This window comes from Zootoca vivipara, chromosome 4 (assembly GCF_965207765.1).
Source record: "Zootoca vivipara chromosome 4, rZooViv2.hap1.1, whole genome shotgun sequence".
Lineage (NCBI taxonomy): Eukaryota > Metazoa > Chordata > Lepidosauria > Squamata > Lacertidae > Zootoca > Zootoca vivipara.
The window spans coordinates 101,728,834-101,745,779 of record NC_142587.1 but is presented as its reverse complement, the minus strand read 5'-3'; the positions used below and the strand labels follow the sequence as shown (position 1 = coordinate 101,745,779).

General features: G+C 44.1%; 3 protein-coding genes across 4 annotated transcripts in view; all 3 read right to left on the bottom strand.

Annotated features, from left to right (window-relative positions):
- Positions 1–16,946, bottom strand: part of LOC118085582 (uncharacterized) — a 193,969-nt gene that overhangs the window by 104,467 nt on the left and 72,556 nt on the right. The gene's annotated exons all lie outside the window — the stretch shown is intronic.
- The window catches only part of LOC132592057 (uncharacterized), a 33,877-nt gene continuing 17,526 nt past the window's right edge, over positions 596–16,946 (bottom strand). Inside the window, 1 exon segment of the mRNA XM_088668973.1 lies at positions 596–4,166. Coding sequence (XP_088525099.1) covers positions 2,709–4,166 — 1,458 coding nt within the window. The 3' untranslated portion in view covers positions 596–2,708.
- LOC132592086 (zinc finger protein 446-like) lies at positions 4,164–15,012 on the bottom strand. 2 transcript variants are annotated; one of them, XM_088668960.1, is made up of 7 exons: positions 14,840–15,006; positions 13,605–13,667; positions 8,737–9,244; positions 8,453–8,534; positions 5,468–5,539; positions 4,944–5,262; positions 4,164–4,297 (listed from the first exon to the last, which is right to left on the bottom strand). In XM_088668960.1, exons 3-6 carry the CDS (start codon positions 9,151–9,153, stop codon positions 5,054–5,056), a joined length of 780 nt encoding a protein of 259 aa, XP_088525086.1. In that variant the 5' UTR covers positions 9,154–9,244; positions 13,605–13,667; positions 14,840–15,006; the 3' UTR covers positions 4,164–4,297; positions 4,944–5,053. The 2 variants fall into 2 exon arrangements, with proteins under 2 accessions (XP_088525086.1, XP_088525087.1); XM_088668961.1 differs by lacking the exon at positions 5,468–5,539 and having other exon boundaries at positions 14,840–15,012.

The following is a 16,946-nucleotide window of genomic DNA, read 5'->3' as shown; positions in this document are numbered from 1 at the left end:
AATTGAACACAGTATTCTAGGTGGGTTCTGACCAAGGCAGAATAAAGTGGTACTATTCCTTCCCTTGATCTGATTCTGCCTTCTGCCACATTGGCCTCAGCTCACCGTTTTGTGTCGTCTGCAAATGGGATGAGCATCCCCTCAGTTCCTTCATCCAAGCCATTTAAAAAGACGTTGAACAACGTCTGACACTGCAGCACCCCTCTTGTCACTTTTCCCCAGGATGAGGAAGACCCATGAAGGATTCCTCTTTGGGTTCGGTCAGTCAAATCCACCTAACAGTTACCTCGTTCAGCCCACATTTTACCAGCTTCCTCACATAATTATTGCAGGGACTTTGTCAAAAGTCTTACTGAAATCAACATGCACTATTTCCACAGCAGTGCCCTGATCAACAAAGTTTGTAACTCCATCCAAAAAAAAGAAAAGAAAAAGATTCATCGGGCTTGACTTGTTTTTGAGAAAGACTTGCTTTCAACCAGTCTATGTTGTGAAACACCGTGAAATCTTCAGATAAAGGGCACATTTTTTAAAAAATGATAATACGAATATTGAGAGGCTGAAATATGTGCAAATGAAGGCGATCAAGATGGTCTTACTTTATTTATGCATTTATTTAATTTCTATAGTGCCCTATACCTGGTGTGCCAACTTGAATAAAATATAGAAGGGGTTTAGTAAGCCCCTCCTCGCATAATCAATCACGTGATGTGGTGCATGCATGCCATTTGAATGACAATGCCCATCAACTTGGAGGGTGGCCCCCTCAAATATTTTCTTGGGGGGCAAAGACCCCTCGGCCTCTAAAAGTTGGCTCTTATTCCCTACACCCACAGTTTTCAGGAAGGTTACAACATAAAATCACAATATGAAAACACAAAACACACAGCCCAAAACCTGTAACCCCCACATCCCCACCACATTTTAAAAGAGCATTAGTGTTGACATTTTCACCCCTCCCATTGCAAGAATCTCCTGACTGGTGTTTTGAGAAAGGAGGGGGAGGAACTGTTCTACTCTTCACCCCTGACTTTGTGTGGGGTTCAGTTTTATGTTTGTAGAGATAAGGTGGCTGAGTGAGAAATGTAACACTCATGCAAGCCAGTAGTATTCTATAGTGTGAAGTAAAGGTAAAGGTAAAGGGACCCCTGACCATTTGGTCCACTCACGGATGACTCTGGGGTTGCGGCACTCATCTCGCTTTACTGGCCGAGGGAGCCGGCGTACAGCTTCCAGGTCATGACTAAGCAGCTTGTGGCAAACCAGAGCAGCGCACGGAAACGCCATTTACCTTCCCGCTTGGTGCGGTACCTATTTATCTACTTGCACTTTGATGTGCTTTTGAACTGCTAGGTTGGCAGGAGCTGGGAGCGAGCAACGGGAGCTCACCCCATCGCGGGGATTCAAACCACCGACCTTCTGATCAACGAGCCCTAGGCTCTGTGGTCTAACTCACAGCACCACCCGCTGTGTGTGAAGTAGTGTGAAAGTAACTTTTGATAATAAAATGAGGTATGCTTCTAAACCTCCACAGCCTGCTTCCGTGTTATTCTCAGAGTACCAGCAACAAACAGACAACACGGTAATGTTAGCAAAACAATGAAAAGGTAAACAACCGTGAAGTGCAAATATTTAAATGTATATACACCAACAACCTTCACATATACAAAGAGATTCAAAAATATGTATAAAATCTCATGCTCAAAGTCTTAAAGGTCCAGTATAAAGTGCAATACAGTGGTACCTCTACTTACGAATTTAATGCGTTCCGAACACACATTTGTAAGTCGAAAAAATTTGTAAGTCAAATCCCATAGGAATGCATTGGGAGAAAAAAATTGTAAGTCGAAGCAACCCTATCTAAAAATTCGTAAGTAGAAAAAATCCTATCTAAACAGCATCCAAGATGGCGGACGGAGCTCTGTTCGTAAGTAGAAAAATTAATAAGTAGAGCTATTTGTAAGTAGAGGTACCACTGTAATCAAGTCCGATAATCAAGTCCGATAATCAAGTGCTACGATGCATCATGCGTTCTTATCTCTTCCGACGGGCGGCTAGCTTCTTCCCCGTTTCACAGGAATAGTTTCCTCAGGGGGCGGACTCCTTCTTAGGTAATAAATTTGTATAAATCTATATGATGCACCATAAATATTTATACATTTCTTTAAAACATTGTACAGAAATGTTTAAAATTACCCACCTAAGGTTCATGTGTAAAAGCTTAACAAGACTACCGAAGCTCACAATTCTCAAAGATTGATGAAAATGCAGCAATTACTTACCAGGTCAAATACAATGATTTACTGATTAAGCTTTTCCTGTGAAACGGGAAAGAAGCTAGCTTCCCGTCGGAAGAGATAAGAATGCATGATACATTGTAGCACTTTATTATTGGACTTCATTATCGGACTTGATTATTGCACTTTATACTGGACCTTTAAGACTTTGAGCATGAGATTTTATACATTTAAATATTTGCACTTCACGGTTGTTTACCTTTACATTGTTCCACATTATTCTCTGCTGCTGCTAAATTTGGTGCTCACAATTGCAGTTGTGAGTCCAGGCTATTGGGTCACGCTGAAGGTGCTCTAATCACCTAGCCTATGCCCAGGGGCTTAAGACATGGGGCAGGACCTGGTGTATACCCACAATTAGATGTCAATCAGCCAAAGGCCTGGTTAAAGAGGTGCATTTTCCCCTGGTGCTTAAAGCTGTATAATGAAGAGTTTTCCCCCACCATTCATATGAATTCTTTGATGGGAACTGAGATTGGAGCTGTTACTGAAGTTCTTTCCACATTCCACATACTGATAGGGTTTCCCCCCTGTATGAATTCTTTGATGGGAAGTGAGATCGGTGCTCCGAAGGAATCTCTTTCCACATTCTATACACTGATAGGGTTTCTACACTGTATGAATTCTTTGATGGGAAGTGAGATGGGAGCTTTGACTAAAGCTCTTCTCACATTCTGCACACTGATAGGGTTTCTCCCCTGTATGAATTCTTTTATGGGAAGTGAGACTGTTGCTGTGACTGAAGCTCTTTCCGCATTCCACACACTGATAGGGCTTCTCTCCTGTATGAATTCTTTGATGGGAAGTGAGATGGTGGCTCTGATTGAAGCTCTTTCCACATTCCACACACTGATAGGGTTTCTCCCCTGTATGAATTCTTTGATGGGAAGTGAGATTGGGGCTCTGACTGAAGCTCTTTCCACATTCCACACACTGATAGGGTTTCTCCCCTGTGTGAATTCTTTGATGGGAAGTGAGTTGGGAACTATTAATGAAGCGTTTTCCACATCCCATGCACTCATAGGGTTTCTCCCCTGTATGAATTCTTTGATGTGAAGTGAGATGGGAGCTTTGACTAAAGCTCTTCTCACATTCTGCACACTGATAGGGTTTCTCCCCTGTATGATATCTTTGGTGCGAAGTGAGACTGATTCTGTTACTGAAGCTCTTTCCACATTCCACACACTGATAGGGTTTCTCCCCTGTATGAATTCTTTGATGGGAAGTGAGATGGGAGTTTTCAGTGAAGCTCTTTCCACATTCCAAACACTGATATGGTTTCTCCCCTGTGTGAATTCTTTGATGGGAAGTGAGTTGGCCACTCTGACTGAAGCTCTTTCCACATTCAAAGCACTGATAGGGTTTCTCCGCTGTATGAATTCTTTGGTGGGAAGTGAGATTGGAGCTCCTACTGAAGCTCTTTCCACATTCAGTGCACTGATAGGGTTTCTCCCCTGTATGAATTCTCTGATGCTTAGTGAGATGGGAGCTCTGACTGAAACTTTTCCCACATTCCTCACACTGATAGGGTTTCTCCCCTGTATGAATTCTCTGATGCTTAGTGAGATGGGAGCTCTGACTGAAACTTTTCCCACATTCCTCACACTGATAGGGTTTCTCCCCTGTATGAATTCTCTGATGGGAAGTGAGATCGGTGCTCCAACTGAAGCTCTTTCCACATTCCACACACTGATAGGGTTTATCCCCTGTATGAATTCTTTGATGGGAAGCGAGATGGGAGTTTTCAGTGAAGCTCTTTCCACATTCCAAACACTGATATGGTTTATCCCCTGTATGAATTCTTTGATGGGAAGCGAGATGGGCTCTCTGACTGAAGCTTTTTCCACATTCCAAGCACTGATAGGGTTTCTTCCCAATGGGATTTCTTTGATGGGAAGTGGAATTGGAACTTTTTCCACTTTCAAGATATTTATACAGCTTTTCCATTGTGGGGATTTTGTCATGGTCACCCTTGTTCTTGATTTCCAGTCCATCATTATCTACAATGAAGAGAAATGGATTAGAGCCTCAGGGAGAAATTAATGAAGTATACTTGTTAAGACTGGTCATAGAGGAATATCACAAGTGGCTTAGATGGATAGTTTTACTGAAGGGTTGGGTGCATTTATTAACCCTGATCAACTGACATCCTTAGGGAAACCTGTGATTCGATAAGCCTGGCTCTTCTCTCGAATGGATTTTGTTTGGCTCCATCATGGAATCCCCTCCATTTCCAATGTCAGTGTTCTTTACTTCAAAACTGAAAACCTGACAGAAGCTACTTCAACTTCCCTAACAACTCTGAAGTTTGCAGTTAAATGGCCTGGGGAGTTCAGACCAGGCTGATCCTTGTTTAAGAAGCTGCAACTGGAGGAAGAACATTCACAGTAAAAAACCAGTAATTTACTGTTCAAGATTTATTGTGAGAATATTGTAATTCCAGGTGTTTTAACAGAGTGCTGTTGAGTTATGTGAAAATTTATGAGATTAATCGCAGAGAACTGTTTTGAATTTAAAAACAGATATTATGCATAGCTGCCAAGTTATCCCTTTTTTTAAGGAAAATTCCCTTATGCTGAATAAGCTTCCTCGTGAGAAAAGGGAAAACTTGGCAGCTATGTATTATGATCCCACAGGGAGCCTTACCAAGAGAGGCCATGATCCCACAATTCTCCTCCATGATGTCCTTATACAGAGCTCTCTGGTCAGGATCCAGCAACTCCCACTCCTCGTCCGTGAAACAAACAGCGACATCTTCAAAGCACACTGGACCCTAAAAGAAAAAGGGAAATGTCCTCCTCTGAGACAACACTGTTGTTCTCCACCACTCCTTGACCTAAGACATTTTTCCGCTCCTTGGCCTCTGTCCCCACAAGGCAGCTTCCCCTGACCTGATCTGGTTCCACAGCCGCTGCTTCTGTTTTCAAAGATGGATGAAGAGGTCTAGCCAGTATCATTGTGTCACCTGCAAGAGGAAAAAGGTAAGGGGGAGGCCCAGAGTGTATTTGAAAGTTTGGGCGCATTTCAGATATTAGTTGTGCAGAAATACATCTCCCCTCCTCTAGGCTCTGGGCCCCAACTATCTTCCGCAACAAAATAAGAAAAGAACCCACACATAAGTTTGAAAAGTAACAGAATGAGACTAAATGGAGAGGGGAAAAAACCCTTACCCAGCTGCCTCTGTCTGGTTTCCAATGGAGGCCTCTCTGCCTCAGAGGAAATCTGGCCCATTTCTATCTCCCCTAACAAAAGAGAAAAAGAACCTACAGATTAGTTTCAAAACCAGGGTGGATTAGAAAAGCAATGATTAAAAAATATATAAAATAAAAAAGGGTTTTTTAAAATTTAAATTGGAGTTTTAAAAATTTAAATCTGATTTTTAAAAAAAGCTTTTGGAGGAATAATCTTTTAAAGATAGTTTTCTATTCAAGTAACATTATAGTCCAAAAGCGATAATGACAATAAGGATATGTTTTTAATTATGTAGCATGAGGATTTATATGCAAAGTTTAAATTTTTTTGTAAATGAATTCCATTAGTCCATTCACAATGTCATGCAGTTCCAGAGGTTTCTGTAAGACTGTTTGGGGCAGTTTTTCTAACGAGAAGATATTATCACAGATGTTTGTTTTTGCAGTTCTCAAAAGTTTGAATTTGTGTTTGCAGAGATAACATGCCTTTTCTTCACAGGAAAAATGTTACAAAATAAATAGACAGAGTTGAGGGGGAAACTTTAATCCCATTCTTCCTTTGCAAATTTATATACACAGAATCAATCCCTTACCTCTTAAATGCTAAGTTCCAAGAGGTTCAATGAATAGATTGTTTGGCGTGGAACAGATCTGCATAAGTAGCTAAGTGTGAAGCAGTAAAAATAAAAGGGCAACCTTGTGAGCAGAATACTCCACAAGTCTCTAAATATGTCAGTTACCAAATATGGATACATATGCTATAATGTTATTGTTTTAGTTACATAAATTATTTAAATTTTTACTAAGAAAATGATTATTTATTTTCCGCCTTCCAATAAAGTACAGCATAAAGGTTGCCCAAATATAAACAGCTACAGTATATTACGGCGTATAAGACGGCTTCTGAACCCAGGAAAATCTTTTCAAAAGTTGGGGGGGCGTCTTATACGCCGGGTACAAGAATCTGCGGGCGCTGCATACGGTAGGGCGAACTCAAAAATGGCTGCGGCCGCATCCCCACTCTCTTCTCTATGGCTTTTCCCTTTTCGCTGGCACTCCCCCTCCTCGATTCTCTGCCTCTCTCTCTCTCTCCTCTCTATGGCTTCTTTTCCCCTCAATTCTCTGCCTCTCTCTCCCCCCTCTCTATGGCTTCTTCTCCCCTCGATTCTCTGCCTCTCTATCTCTCTCCTCTCTATGGCTCCCCCCCTCGATTCTCTGCCTCTCTATCTCTCCTCTCTATCGCTTCTTTTCCCCCTCGATTCTCTGCCTCTCTCTCTCTCTCCTATGGCTTCTTTCCCCCTCGATTCTCTGCCTCTCTCTCCTCTCTATGGCTTCTTTACCCCTCGATTCTCTGCCTCTCTATCTCTCTCTCCTCTCTATGGCTTCCCCCCCCTCTCAATAACCCAAAAAAACATCAAAATCCACCATTTCCCCTGCTGCAGACTTGAGGGCTGGAGAAGACAAGCTCCCCTCCCTGGCGAGTATATCCCAAACTCTATATTTTAACTTGAAAATTGGGGGGTCGTCTTATATGCCTAGTTGCCTTATATGCCGGAATATACGGTAACTTATGAAATCTCACAATAATTATCTGTCTATATATTTCTAACCAAATAATTAATCTCTGATATAACTGTAAAAAGTACTCTGAAAATTTATTTATCATCATCAAACATTCAAAATAAATAGGCCAGTACAATCTCATCGCCATATCATCAGTACAGTCACTTGCCAAAGGGAAGAAGAGGCAAGCAATCTATTTCACCTCTGTGGGTCTCCAGCAAGGGCACAGTCCTGTAATGTACTTCAGCAGCAAAATATATCAAATAGAGGAATTTAGCTATTGTCTTGGTGAGCTCCTGATTTCTCCCCCGTAATAAGAAGCGTATAACCTCTGTCTTTGGTTTCCATATTGGGATACATAGTTGGTCTAGCAATAGTTGGCAGAGATCATCATGCATTTTACATTTGAGGACCATGTGAGCTAGAGTTTCCACCAGGTGGGCATCACATGGGCAGATCCTATCTCCTTCTCCCATACCCGCGAACCTACCCCAGAGGAGGCTAGAAGGATTAGAATTGAACCTAGCCAGCGATGAAGCCCTTCTTTCTTGCGGGTTAAACAAAAATGGTAGATAATTGGGGTTAAATTCCTGCGCCCAAGAGAGTCAAAAATAAAGAGGGGAACATGTTGGGGATTGGGAAAGCCACAGCACCCAGGAGATCGTCTGAAAGCCCAAGGTGCCGTATCTTTGTGCAAAACAGTTGTAGCCCTGGGGAAGGGAAGGAGTCTGACAGAACTTTGCTAAGTAAAGAGTCTTTGTCTGCTGAAAAGCAAATGTTTAGCCAGCATAAAAGAAAACTCGTCCAGGCAACTGTCTCTAGCTTATTTTGGCCTCCCTCAAGACATAAGGCAGCACAAGGTACACAGTGTGGGACAGCAAAAATCTTAAATAGAAAGGCTGCCTGCACTTGTTCCACTGACTGGGTAAACCCTGACATCCAGATTGGAATTCCATAGAGCAGTTGAGCTCTAACTTTGGCATTATAAACCTTAAGGGCAGAAGAGATGTGTTAGTTGCCTCTTGTTACAAAGAAGTGCATTATGGCCTACATAGACGGCTTGCTGGCGTTTATCGCCACTGCGCAGTGCAAGGACCACCGGAGCCTGTGATGGAAAGTGATCCACAAATAGTTGAATTCGGATACCTGCTGGATGTGTTTCTCACCAAAAACCCAACTATAGCTCTTATGAGAGGTCCCAAAAAACTTAACTGGCAGGGGAGACACCTTGATCATTTATTATTCCAAAAATGAAACCTACATCGGGTTGTAAATATTAAGATTATACCAGCAAGAATGAGACTTTCTGGGGGGGGGGATTGATTTGATTCATATTCACCCAGTTCAAAACCAAAGGAAAATGAACAAATGGAGAGAGAGAAAAAACTCCTTCCGCCTTACCTAGCTGCCTCTCTCTGGTGTCCAACGGAGGCCTCTCTGCCTCACAGGAATCCAGGTCCATTTCTCCAAAATGATCCTTTTCCTGAAAAAGAAACAAGGATTCAAAACAGAGAATGACAAGAAGGATTATAAAATGAATGTCAAGGCCAACAGCTTTAAGGGTGTCAGATCTCATTCTACGGATGCCGTCCCAGAAAAAGGGTGGGCCATCAGGAGAGCATTATGGGATGTTCTCCATCCTGTTTGGAGCCCCTTGGGAGTATCCAGAGGAAAGTCTCTCTCACCTGCTTTCTCTGTTTCTGCTTTCTCTCTTCTGCCTGACTCAGGAGGAAACCTTCGGCCAGGGCCACCGCCTGGGAACTGGTCTCCGCTCCGCATTCCCTCACCCAGCTCTCCATCTCCGGGGGAAGGACAGCCAGGAACTGCTCCAAGATCACCAGGTCCAGCATCTCAGCTTTCGTGTGCCTTTCTGGCTTCAGCCACTGGTGGCAAAAGTGGTAGAGTCGGCTGCAAACCTCTCGGGGTCCTTTGGCCTCCTGGCAGCAGAACTGCCTCAACTGCTGGCTCTGCACCTCAGAGCGGAGGGTGTCCTCCTCACCCAGGATCTTCTGCACTGGGTTTTCCCAGAATCCCCCACTTCTCCCAGTTTGGATGGCATGGCCTCTTCCTGTTTCAGGGCCAACTGAGTCTCGGTCATCCATCTCTGCTCTCAGGAAGCCTCTGAGAGATCAGAAGGAACCCCTTGGTCTTCTGCCGAGTTCTGTCTCTGCTAATGAGAGGCACTAGCAAGTCCTACAAAGCAAATACATTGTTCTGCTATAAAGTTTATACATCCTCTTCTTTCTCTCTCTCCACTGAGTACCCAAGAATCCTTCAAAATTCCTTTGTCTATAAATACAGTATGGGGAAAAACATTTTAGGGGTTTTTTTGGCAGCAATCTCAAAATTGTTAGGAAACCAGACAGGCAGGCAGAAGAGGCTATCAGCACCAACAATAGTAATATAAAATGTCAGAGGGAAAATGATAACCCACCAACTTTCTCAAAGTTGCAGTGAGAACATCCATGGCTGGAGATGTTTTCTGATGTTATGCTATGCCCTCCCCTTCATGGATCAATGCCTTGTCGTGGCGAAGGGGCTTGAATAACTCAGAGAAGCTATGAGCTATGCCATGCAGGGCCACCCAAGATGGACAGGTCATAGTGGAGAGTTTTGACTAAACGTGATCCACCTGGAGAAGGAACTGGCAAGCCACTCCAGTATCCCTGCCAAGAAAACTCTATGGACAAAGACAACAGGCATATAAAAGTTATGACGCTGGAAGATGAGCCCCTCAGGTCGGAAGGCGTCCAACATGCTACTGAGGAAGAGCGGAGGACAAGTACAAGTAGATTCAGAGCTGATGAAGCGGCTGGGCCAAAGCCGAAAGGACGCTCAGTTGCGGATATGCCTGGAAGCGAAAGGAAAGTCTGATGCTGTAAAGAAAAATATTGCATAGGAACCTGGAATGTAAGAACCATGAATAGAGGTAAGCTGGATGTGGTCAAAAATGAGATGACAAGAATAAATATCGACATCCTGGGCATCAGTGAACTAAAATGGAAGGGAATGGGTGAATTCAGTTCGGGTGACTATCATATCTACTACTGTGGGCAAGAATCCTGTAGAAGAAATGGAGTGGCCCTCATAGTCAACAAAAGAGTGGCAAAAGCTGTAATGGGATGCAATCTCAAAAATGACAGAATGATCTCGATACGAATCCAAGGCAGACCTTTTAACATCACAGTAATCCAAGTTTATGCACCAACTACCGGTGCTGAAGAAAGTGAAATTGACCAATTCTATGAAGACCTACAACACCTTCTAGAAATGACACCAAAGAAGGATGTTCTTCTCATTACAGGGGATTGGAATGCTAAAGTAGGGAATCAAGAGATAAAAGGAACAACTGGCAAGTTTGGCCTTGGAGTTCAAAATGAAGCAGGGCAAAGGCTAATAGAGTTCTGTCAAGAGAACAAGCTGGTCATCACAAACACTCTCTTCCAACAACACAAGAGACGACTCTACACATGGATATCACCAAATGGGCAGCATCGAAATCAGATTGATTATATTCTCTGCAGCCAAAGATGGAGAAGCTCTATACAGTCAGCAAAAACAAGACCTGGAGCTGACTGTAACTCAGATCATCAGCTTCTTATAGCAAAATTCCAGCTTAAACTGAAGAAAGTAGGAAAAACCACTGGGCCAGTAAGATACAATCTGAATCAAATCCCTTATGAATACACAGTGGAAGTGAGGAACAGGTTTAAGGATTTAGATTTGGTGGACAGAGTGCCTGAAGAACTATGGATGGAGGCTCGTAACATTATACAGGAGGCAGCAACGAAAACCATCCCAAGGAAAAGGAAATGCAAGAAGGCAAAATGGCTGTCCAAGGAGGCCTTATGAATAGCGGAGAAGAGAAGGCAAGCAAAATGCAAGGGAGATAGGGAAAGATACAGGAAACTGAATGCAGATTTCCAAAAAACAGCAAGGAGAGATAAGAGGGTCTTCTTAAATGAGCAATGCAAAGAAATAGAGGAAAACAATAGAATGGGGAAAACCAGAGATCTGTTCAAGAAAATTGGAGATATGAAAGGAACATTTCGAACAAAGATTACCATAATCAAGGACAAAAGTGGTAAGGACCTAACAGAAGCAGAAGACATCAAGAAGAGGTGGCAAGAATACACAGAGGAATTATACCAGAAAGATATGGAGGTCTCGTACACCCCAGGTAGTGTGGTTGCTGACCTTGAGCCAGACATCTTGGAGAGTGAAGTCAAATGGGCCTTAGAAAGCACTGCTAATAACAAAGCCAGTGGAAGTGATGATATTCCAGCTGAACTATTAAAAATTTTAAAAGATGATGCTGTTAAGGTGCTACACCCAATATGCCAGCAAGTTTGGAAAACTCAGCAATGGCCAGAGGATTGGAGAAGATCAGTCTACATCCCAATTCCAAAGAAGGGCAGTGCCGAAGAATGCTCCAACTACCGCACAATTGCGCTCATTTCACACGCTAGCAAGGTTATGCTTAAAATTCTACAAGGCAGGCTTAGGCAGTATGTGGACCGAGAACTCCCAGAAGTGCAAGCTGGATTTCGAAAGGGCAGAGGAACCAGAGACCAAATAGCAAACATGCGCTGGATTATGGAGAAAGCTAGAGAGTTCCAGAAAAACGTCTACTTCTGCTTCATTGACTATGCAAAAGCCTTTGACTGTGTCGACCACAGCAAACTATGGCAAGTTCTTAAAGAAATGGGAGTGCCTGATCACCTCATCTGTCTCCTGAGAAATCTCTATGTGGGACAAGAAGCTACAGTTAGAACTGGATATGGAACAACTGATTGGTTCAAAATTGGGAAAGGAGTACGACAAGGTTGTATATTGTCTCCCTGCTTATTTAACTTATATGCAGAATTCATCATGCGAAAGGCTGGACTAGATGAATCCCAAGCAGGAATTAAGATTGCCGGAAGAAATATCAACAACCTCAGATATGCAGATGACACAACCTTGATGGCAGAAAGTGAGGAGGAATTAAAGAACCTTTTAATGAGGGTGAAAGAGGAGAGCGCAAAATATGGTCTGAAGCTCAACATCAAAAAAACCAAGATCATGGCCACTGGTCCCATCACCTCCTGGCAAATAGAAGGGGAAGAAATGGAGGCAGTGAGAGATTTTACTTTCTTGGGCTCCTTGATCACTGCAGATGGTGACAGCAGTCACGAAATTAAAAGACGCCTGCTTCTTGGGAGAAAAGCAATGACAAACCTAGACAGCATCTTAAAAAGCAGAGACATCACCTTGCCGACAAAGGTCCGTATAGTTAAAGCTATGGTTTTCCCAGTAGTGATGTATGGAAGTGAGAGCTGGACCATAAAGAAGGCTGATCGCCGAAGAATTGATGCTTTTGAATTATGGTGCTGGAGGAGACTCTTGAGAGTCCCATGGACTGCTAGAAGATCAAACCTATCAATTCTTAAGGAAATCAGCCCTGAGTGCTCCCTGGAAGGACAGATCGTGAAGCTGAGGCTCCAATACTTTGGCCACCTCATGAGAAGAGAAGAATCCTTGGAAAAGACCCTGATGTTGGGAAAGATTGAGGGCACTAGGAGAAGGGGACGACAGAGGACAAGATGGTTGGACAGTGTTCTCGAAGCTACGAACATGAGTTTGACCAAACTACGGGAGGCAGTGCAAGACAGGAGTGCCTGGCGTGCTATGGTCCATGGGGTCACGAAGAGTCGGACACGACTAAACGACTAAACAACAACAACAACAACAAATGCTATGCCCTGACTGCCAGGAATTTGCCTGGGCCAAGGAAACGAGTTTTGTGAAGGGCAGAGCAGCATAAAAGAAACAGGGAGTTTAAATTTATATTCTGCTTTTGAAATTTTGTGCATTTGTTAGACATGCCACTGTTGTGTAGTGGGTCTTCAGTGATTTCAGCTCAGTGCAAATAAGAACAGGAGGCGAGGATCTGGTACAACATCTCTTTACTTCAAAGAACAAGTAAGAGCCAGAACACAGGGAATGGGGAAAACTGGGACTTATATAGTAACAGAGAACTAGCAGGGAAAAGATACATTTTGGCGGGAACCAATGGCAAGGATTCCCTCCAGCGTAAACCAATCCAGCAGTGGATCCAAATCCTGCACTCTGAACCAGCAAATGATATATGTTCCCGCTGGAACTTATGCATTCAAATAAACTGTGCAATACAATACAATAAACTCTCTATATTATATTACAATACATACTTGGCTGTGCTATTACTTTAATACACAACAGCCACTTTTGTGATATGGAAGGAAGAGGATGAAATCTAAGAGGAGTCAGTGAACAGAATTCTCAGGCTCCTTTAAGACCCAGATGCGCTGAGTCCATGTTCTCTGCTTATGATGACGTTTTATTCTGTGAGCTTACATGTGAAACCCATTTCCAGATTGTTTTATTTAATGCTGTGATATCATGCAAACTACAATGAGATTTTTTCTTTAAAATATAAAGCAGTATAGGAATGAAATAACAATGGTGATGATGAAGAATTGCATTTTTCTTACCTCTTCAGGTAAGAAAACATGCTGTGTCTGCTACTCACCAAGCAGCTGGTCCTGCTAAATCTGCCCGGTCAAATCCTATGTCAATCCCAATGGCACAGGCACTAAAAGCAATGGAGAGTGATTGGGACACGAAAGGCAGGAGGCTGATCATCCTTGCACTTTTCGCTGCAGGACTTCCCATGCCTTTGTCTAGGCCTCAAGTAAAATGGCAAAAAGGTAGGTGGAAAGAGTGCAGAAAACCTCTGCCTGGAACTCCATGCCCAAGGGAGTAAAGCCAATTTCTTTGGTATTTGGGCTGATGGCTCAACCGATAGGTCGACCTGGCACCTGAGATTGCTAGATTGCCAGATTGCTCCTGCCTTCCAGTCAATGCATGAAGCCAGAACTGATTGACAAGGGAATCATTTGTATCTTGTGAAAGATGGATGCTCCCCACCCCCACACTCCCCTGCTTCCATCTCCTTTTCTTGCACTTGGACTCTCCTCCGCTCTCAAGACAGACTCCTGGGGTGGGGTCCCTGTTTTTTTGCTCTGAGGGCCAGGTATGTCTCTGACCAGCCCCCTGAGGGCCAAGTGGGTGGGGCCAAAGACATCTCCCTTGAAATTTAGGCGGGCAATTTATTATTATTAATATTATTATTATTACCAACACAGCCATGGATGCCAAGGTCCCTGGAGGCTCAGTGAGTAGCAGTGCCCATTTCCGGCTCAGCTGGTTTTCCAGCAAGAATCCCTTTGGGACAGAGAGGATGTGGTCCTGGGATGCCATGCTCTGGGTGCGAGGGGATTGCTGCAGTGGCCTCCGTGTGGAGCTGCCCTTGGAGACGAATGGGAAACTGGTCTGCAATGCAGCAGCCAGACTATGGGGTGGGATCCCTCTCTTCATTCCTGGCCTTTCTCTCCCACCTTTCCTTCCTTCCTCCACGTGGGTTTTTTTTGGGGGGGCAGGTCCTAATCCACCTCCTCGTCCACCTTTGGAAAACCCTTTGCAGATGTTTCCTCTGTTGTGCAATGACGCTGAGCGACGCCACACAGAGTTAAAGTCCCGGGGATTCCTTTGTTTGAGGGAGGGAGATTTCGTGGGAGTTTGGGGTCCTTTGATCTCCAGGAAGGAGAGCTTTGCAGATCTCGCCCCCCTCCCTGGCAGGACCCTCTCCTCCCTGACTTGGCTTTGTGTCCCGTCCCCGTCCCCCGTCCCCCTCCCCTGCTGCAGCCTTGGGACCCCCACCGTCTCCCCACTGCACCCTCTGGGGAGAGAGAGGGGGGGACTCACCAGATCATCCCAGGAGTGAAGGGACAGCGATGCAGCCCTTGCAGGAGAGACACCAAAGCAGGAAAGGAGGACTGGGGAGGGAAGGAGGGAGGGTCCTTGGCTATGGAGGACCTGCCCCCCCCCCTGCTTCCTGTCCTCTCTAGGAAGGCAGCTCAGTTCCCTTTAATCCTTGCCAAGCTGAGTCCACCCCCCTTCCTTGCAGGAAAGGACTGGGGAGGGAGGGGCCTTGGCTCTGGAGGACCAGCCCCCCCCCCTGATTCCTGTCCTCTCTAGGAAGGCAGCTCGCTTCCCTTTTGTTGTATAAAATAAAAAAAATTCCTTCAGTAGCACCTTAAAGACCAACTAAGTTTTTATTTTGGTATGAGCTTTCGTGTGCATGCACACTTCTTCAGATACAGTGAAATGGAAGTTTCCAGGCACTTATGTAGAGAAGGGGTGGGGAGGGGTGGGGATGGGGAGGGGGGATCACTCAGAAGGGTGGTGGAAATGGGTGATTGACTGACTGATAGCTGTTGATGACCGACGACTGCAAATGGTTTTGCATGAAAAAGCAAGGGTTGAGATGGCTGAAGATCGCTTATCATGTATAATGAGATAAGAATCCGATATCTCTGTTCAAACCAGGTCCCTCCATGGTTTTGAGCTTGGTGATAAGTTGCAATTCAGCAACTTCTCTTTCCAGTCTATTTCTGAAATTCTTTTGTAGTAAGACAGCTACTTTGAGATCTTGTATAGAATGTCCTGGGAGATTGAAGTGTTCTCCTACTGGTTTTTCTGTCTTCTGGTTCCTGATGTCAGATTTATGTCCATTTATCCTTTGGCGTAGGGTTTGGCCTGTTTGTCCAATATAGAGAGCTGAAGGGCACTGTTGGCATTTGATGGCATACACAATGTTAGAGGATGAGCAATTAAATAGTCCTGAGATGGTATGTTGGATGTTGTTGGGGCCAGTAATGGTGTTGTCTGGGTGTATGTGGCAGCAAAGTTGGCATCTGGGTTTATTGCAGGCTCTGGTACCAGTGTCCATGTTAAGTCTGGTGGTTGTATTATTGTGGGTGAGGAGTTGTTTAAGATTGGGTGGCTGTCTGTAGGCAATGAAAGGTCTTCCTCCCAGAGCTTGAGAAAGGGAGCTGTCATTGTCCAGGAGAGGCTGTAGATCTCTGATGATGCGTTGTACTGTTTTAGCTTGGGAGCTGTATGTGATGTGGTGTTCTGTTATTTTCTTTTTTGGGTCTGTCTTGCAGCAGGTTCTCTCTAGGTATCTGTCTGGCTCTGTTGATCTGTTGTTTAACTTCATCAGGTGGATATTTTAGTTCTAAAAAGGTTTGCTGTAGATCTCTTAGGTGAGATTCTCTGTCTGTAGAGTTGGAACAGATGCGGTTGTAACGTAAGGCCTGGCTGTATACGATGGATTGTTTGGTATGTTTGGGATGGTAGCTAGAAGCATGTAGATATGTTTGTCGGTCAGTTGGTTTTCTGTATAAGGTGGTGTCTATATGTCCATCCTGTATTTTTATAGTAGTGTCCAAAAAATGTATTTCTTGCATAGATTGGTTCATTGTTAGGTTGATGGTGGGGTGAAAGTCATTGAATGTCTGGTGGAAGGTTTCCAGGGTCTGTTGTCCATGTGTCCAGATAATAAAAATATCGTCAATGTATCGCAGGTACAGGAGAGGTTTGAGTGGGTAGGAGTTAAGGAAACGTTGTTCTAAATCTGCCATGAAGATGTTGGCATACTGTGGGGCCATGCGGGTGCCCATGGCTGTGCCGCTGATCTGGAGGAACAGGTCATCACCAAATTTGAAGTGGTTGTGGGTAAGGACAAAGTGGCAGAGTTTGGTAGCAAAGTCCGCTGTGGTTTTATCTGAAATGGTGTTCCTTATGGCTTGTAAACCATCATTGTGTGGGATGTTGGTATATAGAGATTCCACATCCATAGTGGCTAGTATAGTATTGTTAGGAAGATTGTTCAAATATTGTATTTTCCTCAGAAAATCTGTGGTGTCACGTACGTAGCTGGGAGCACTGATAGCATATGGTTTCAGAACAGAGTCCATATAGCCGGAAACACCCACTGTAATGGTGCCAATACCTGAGATGATGGGGC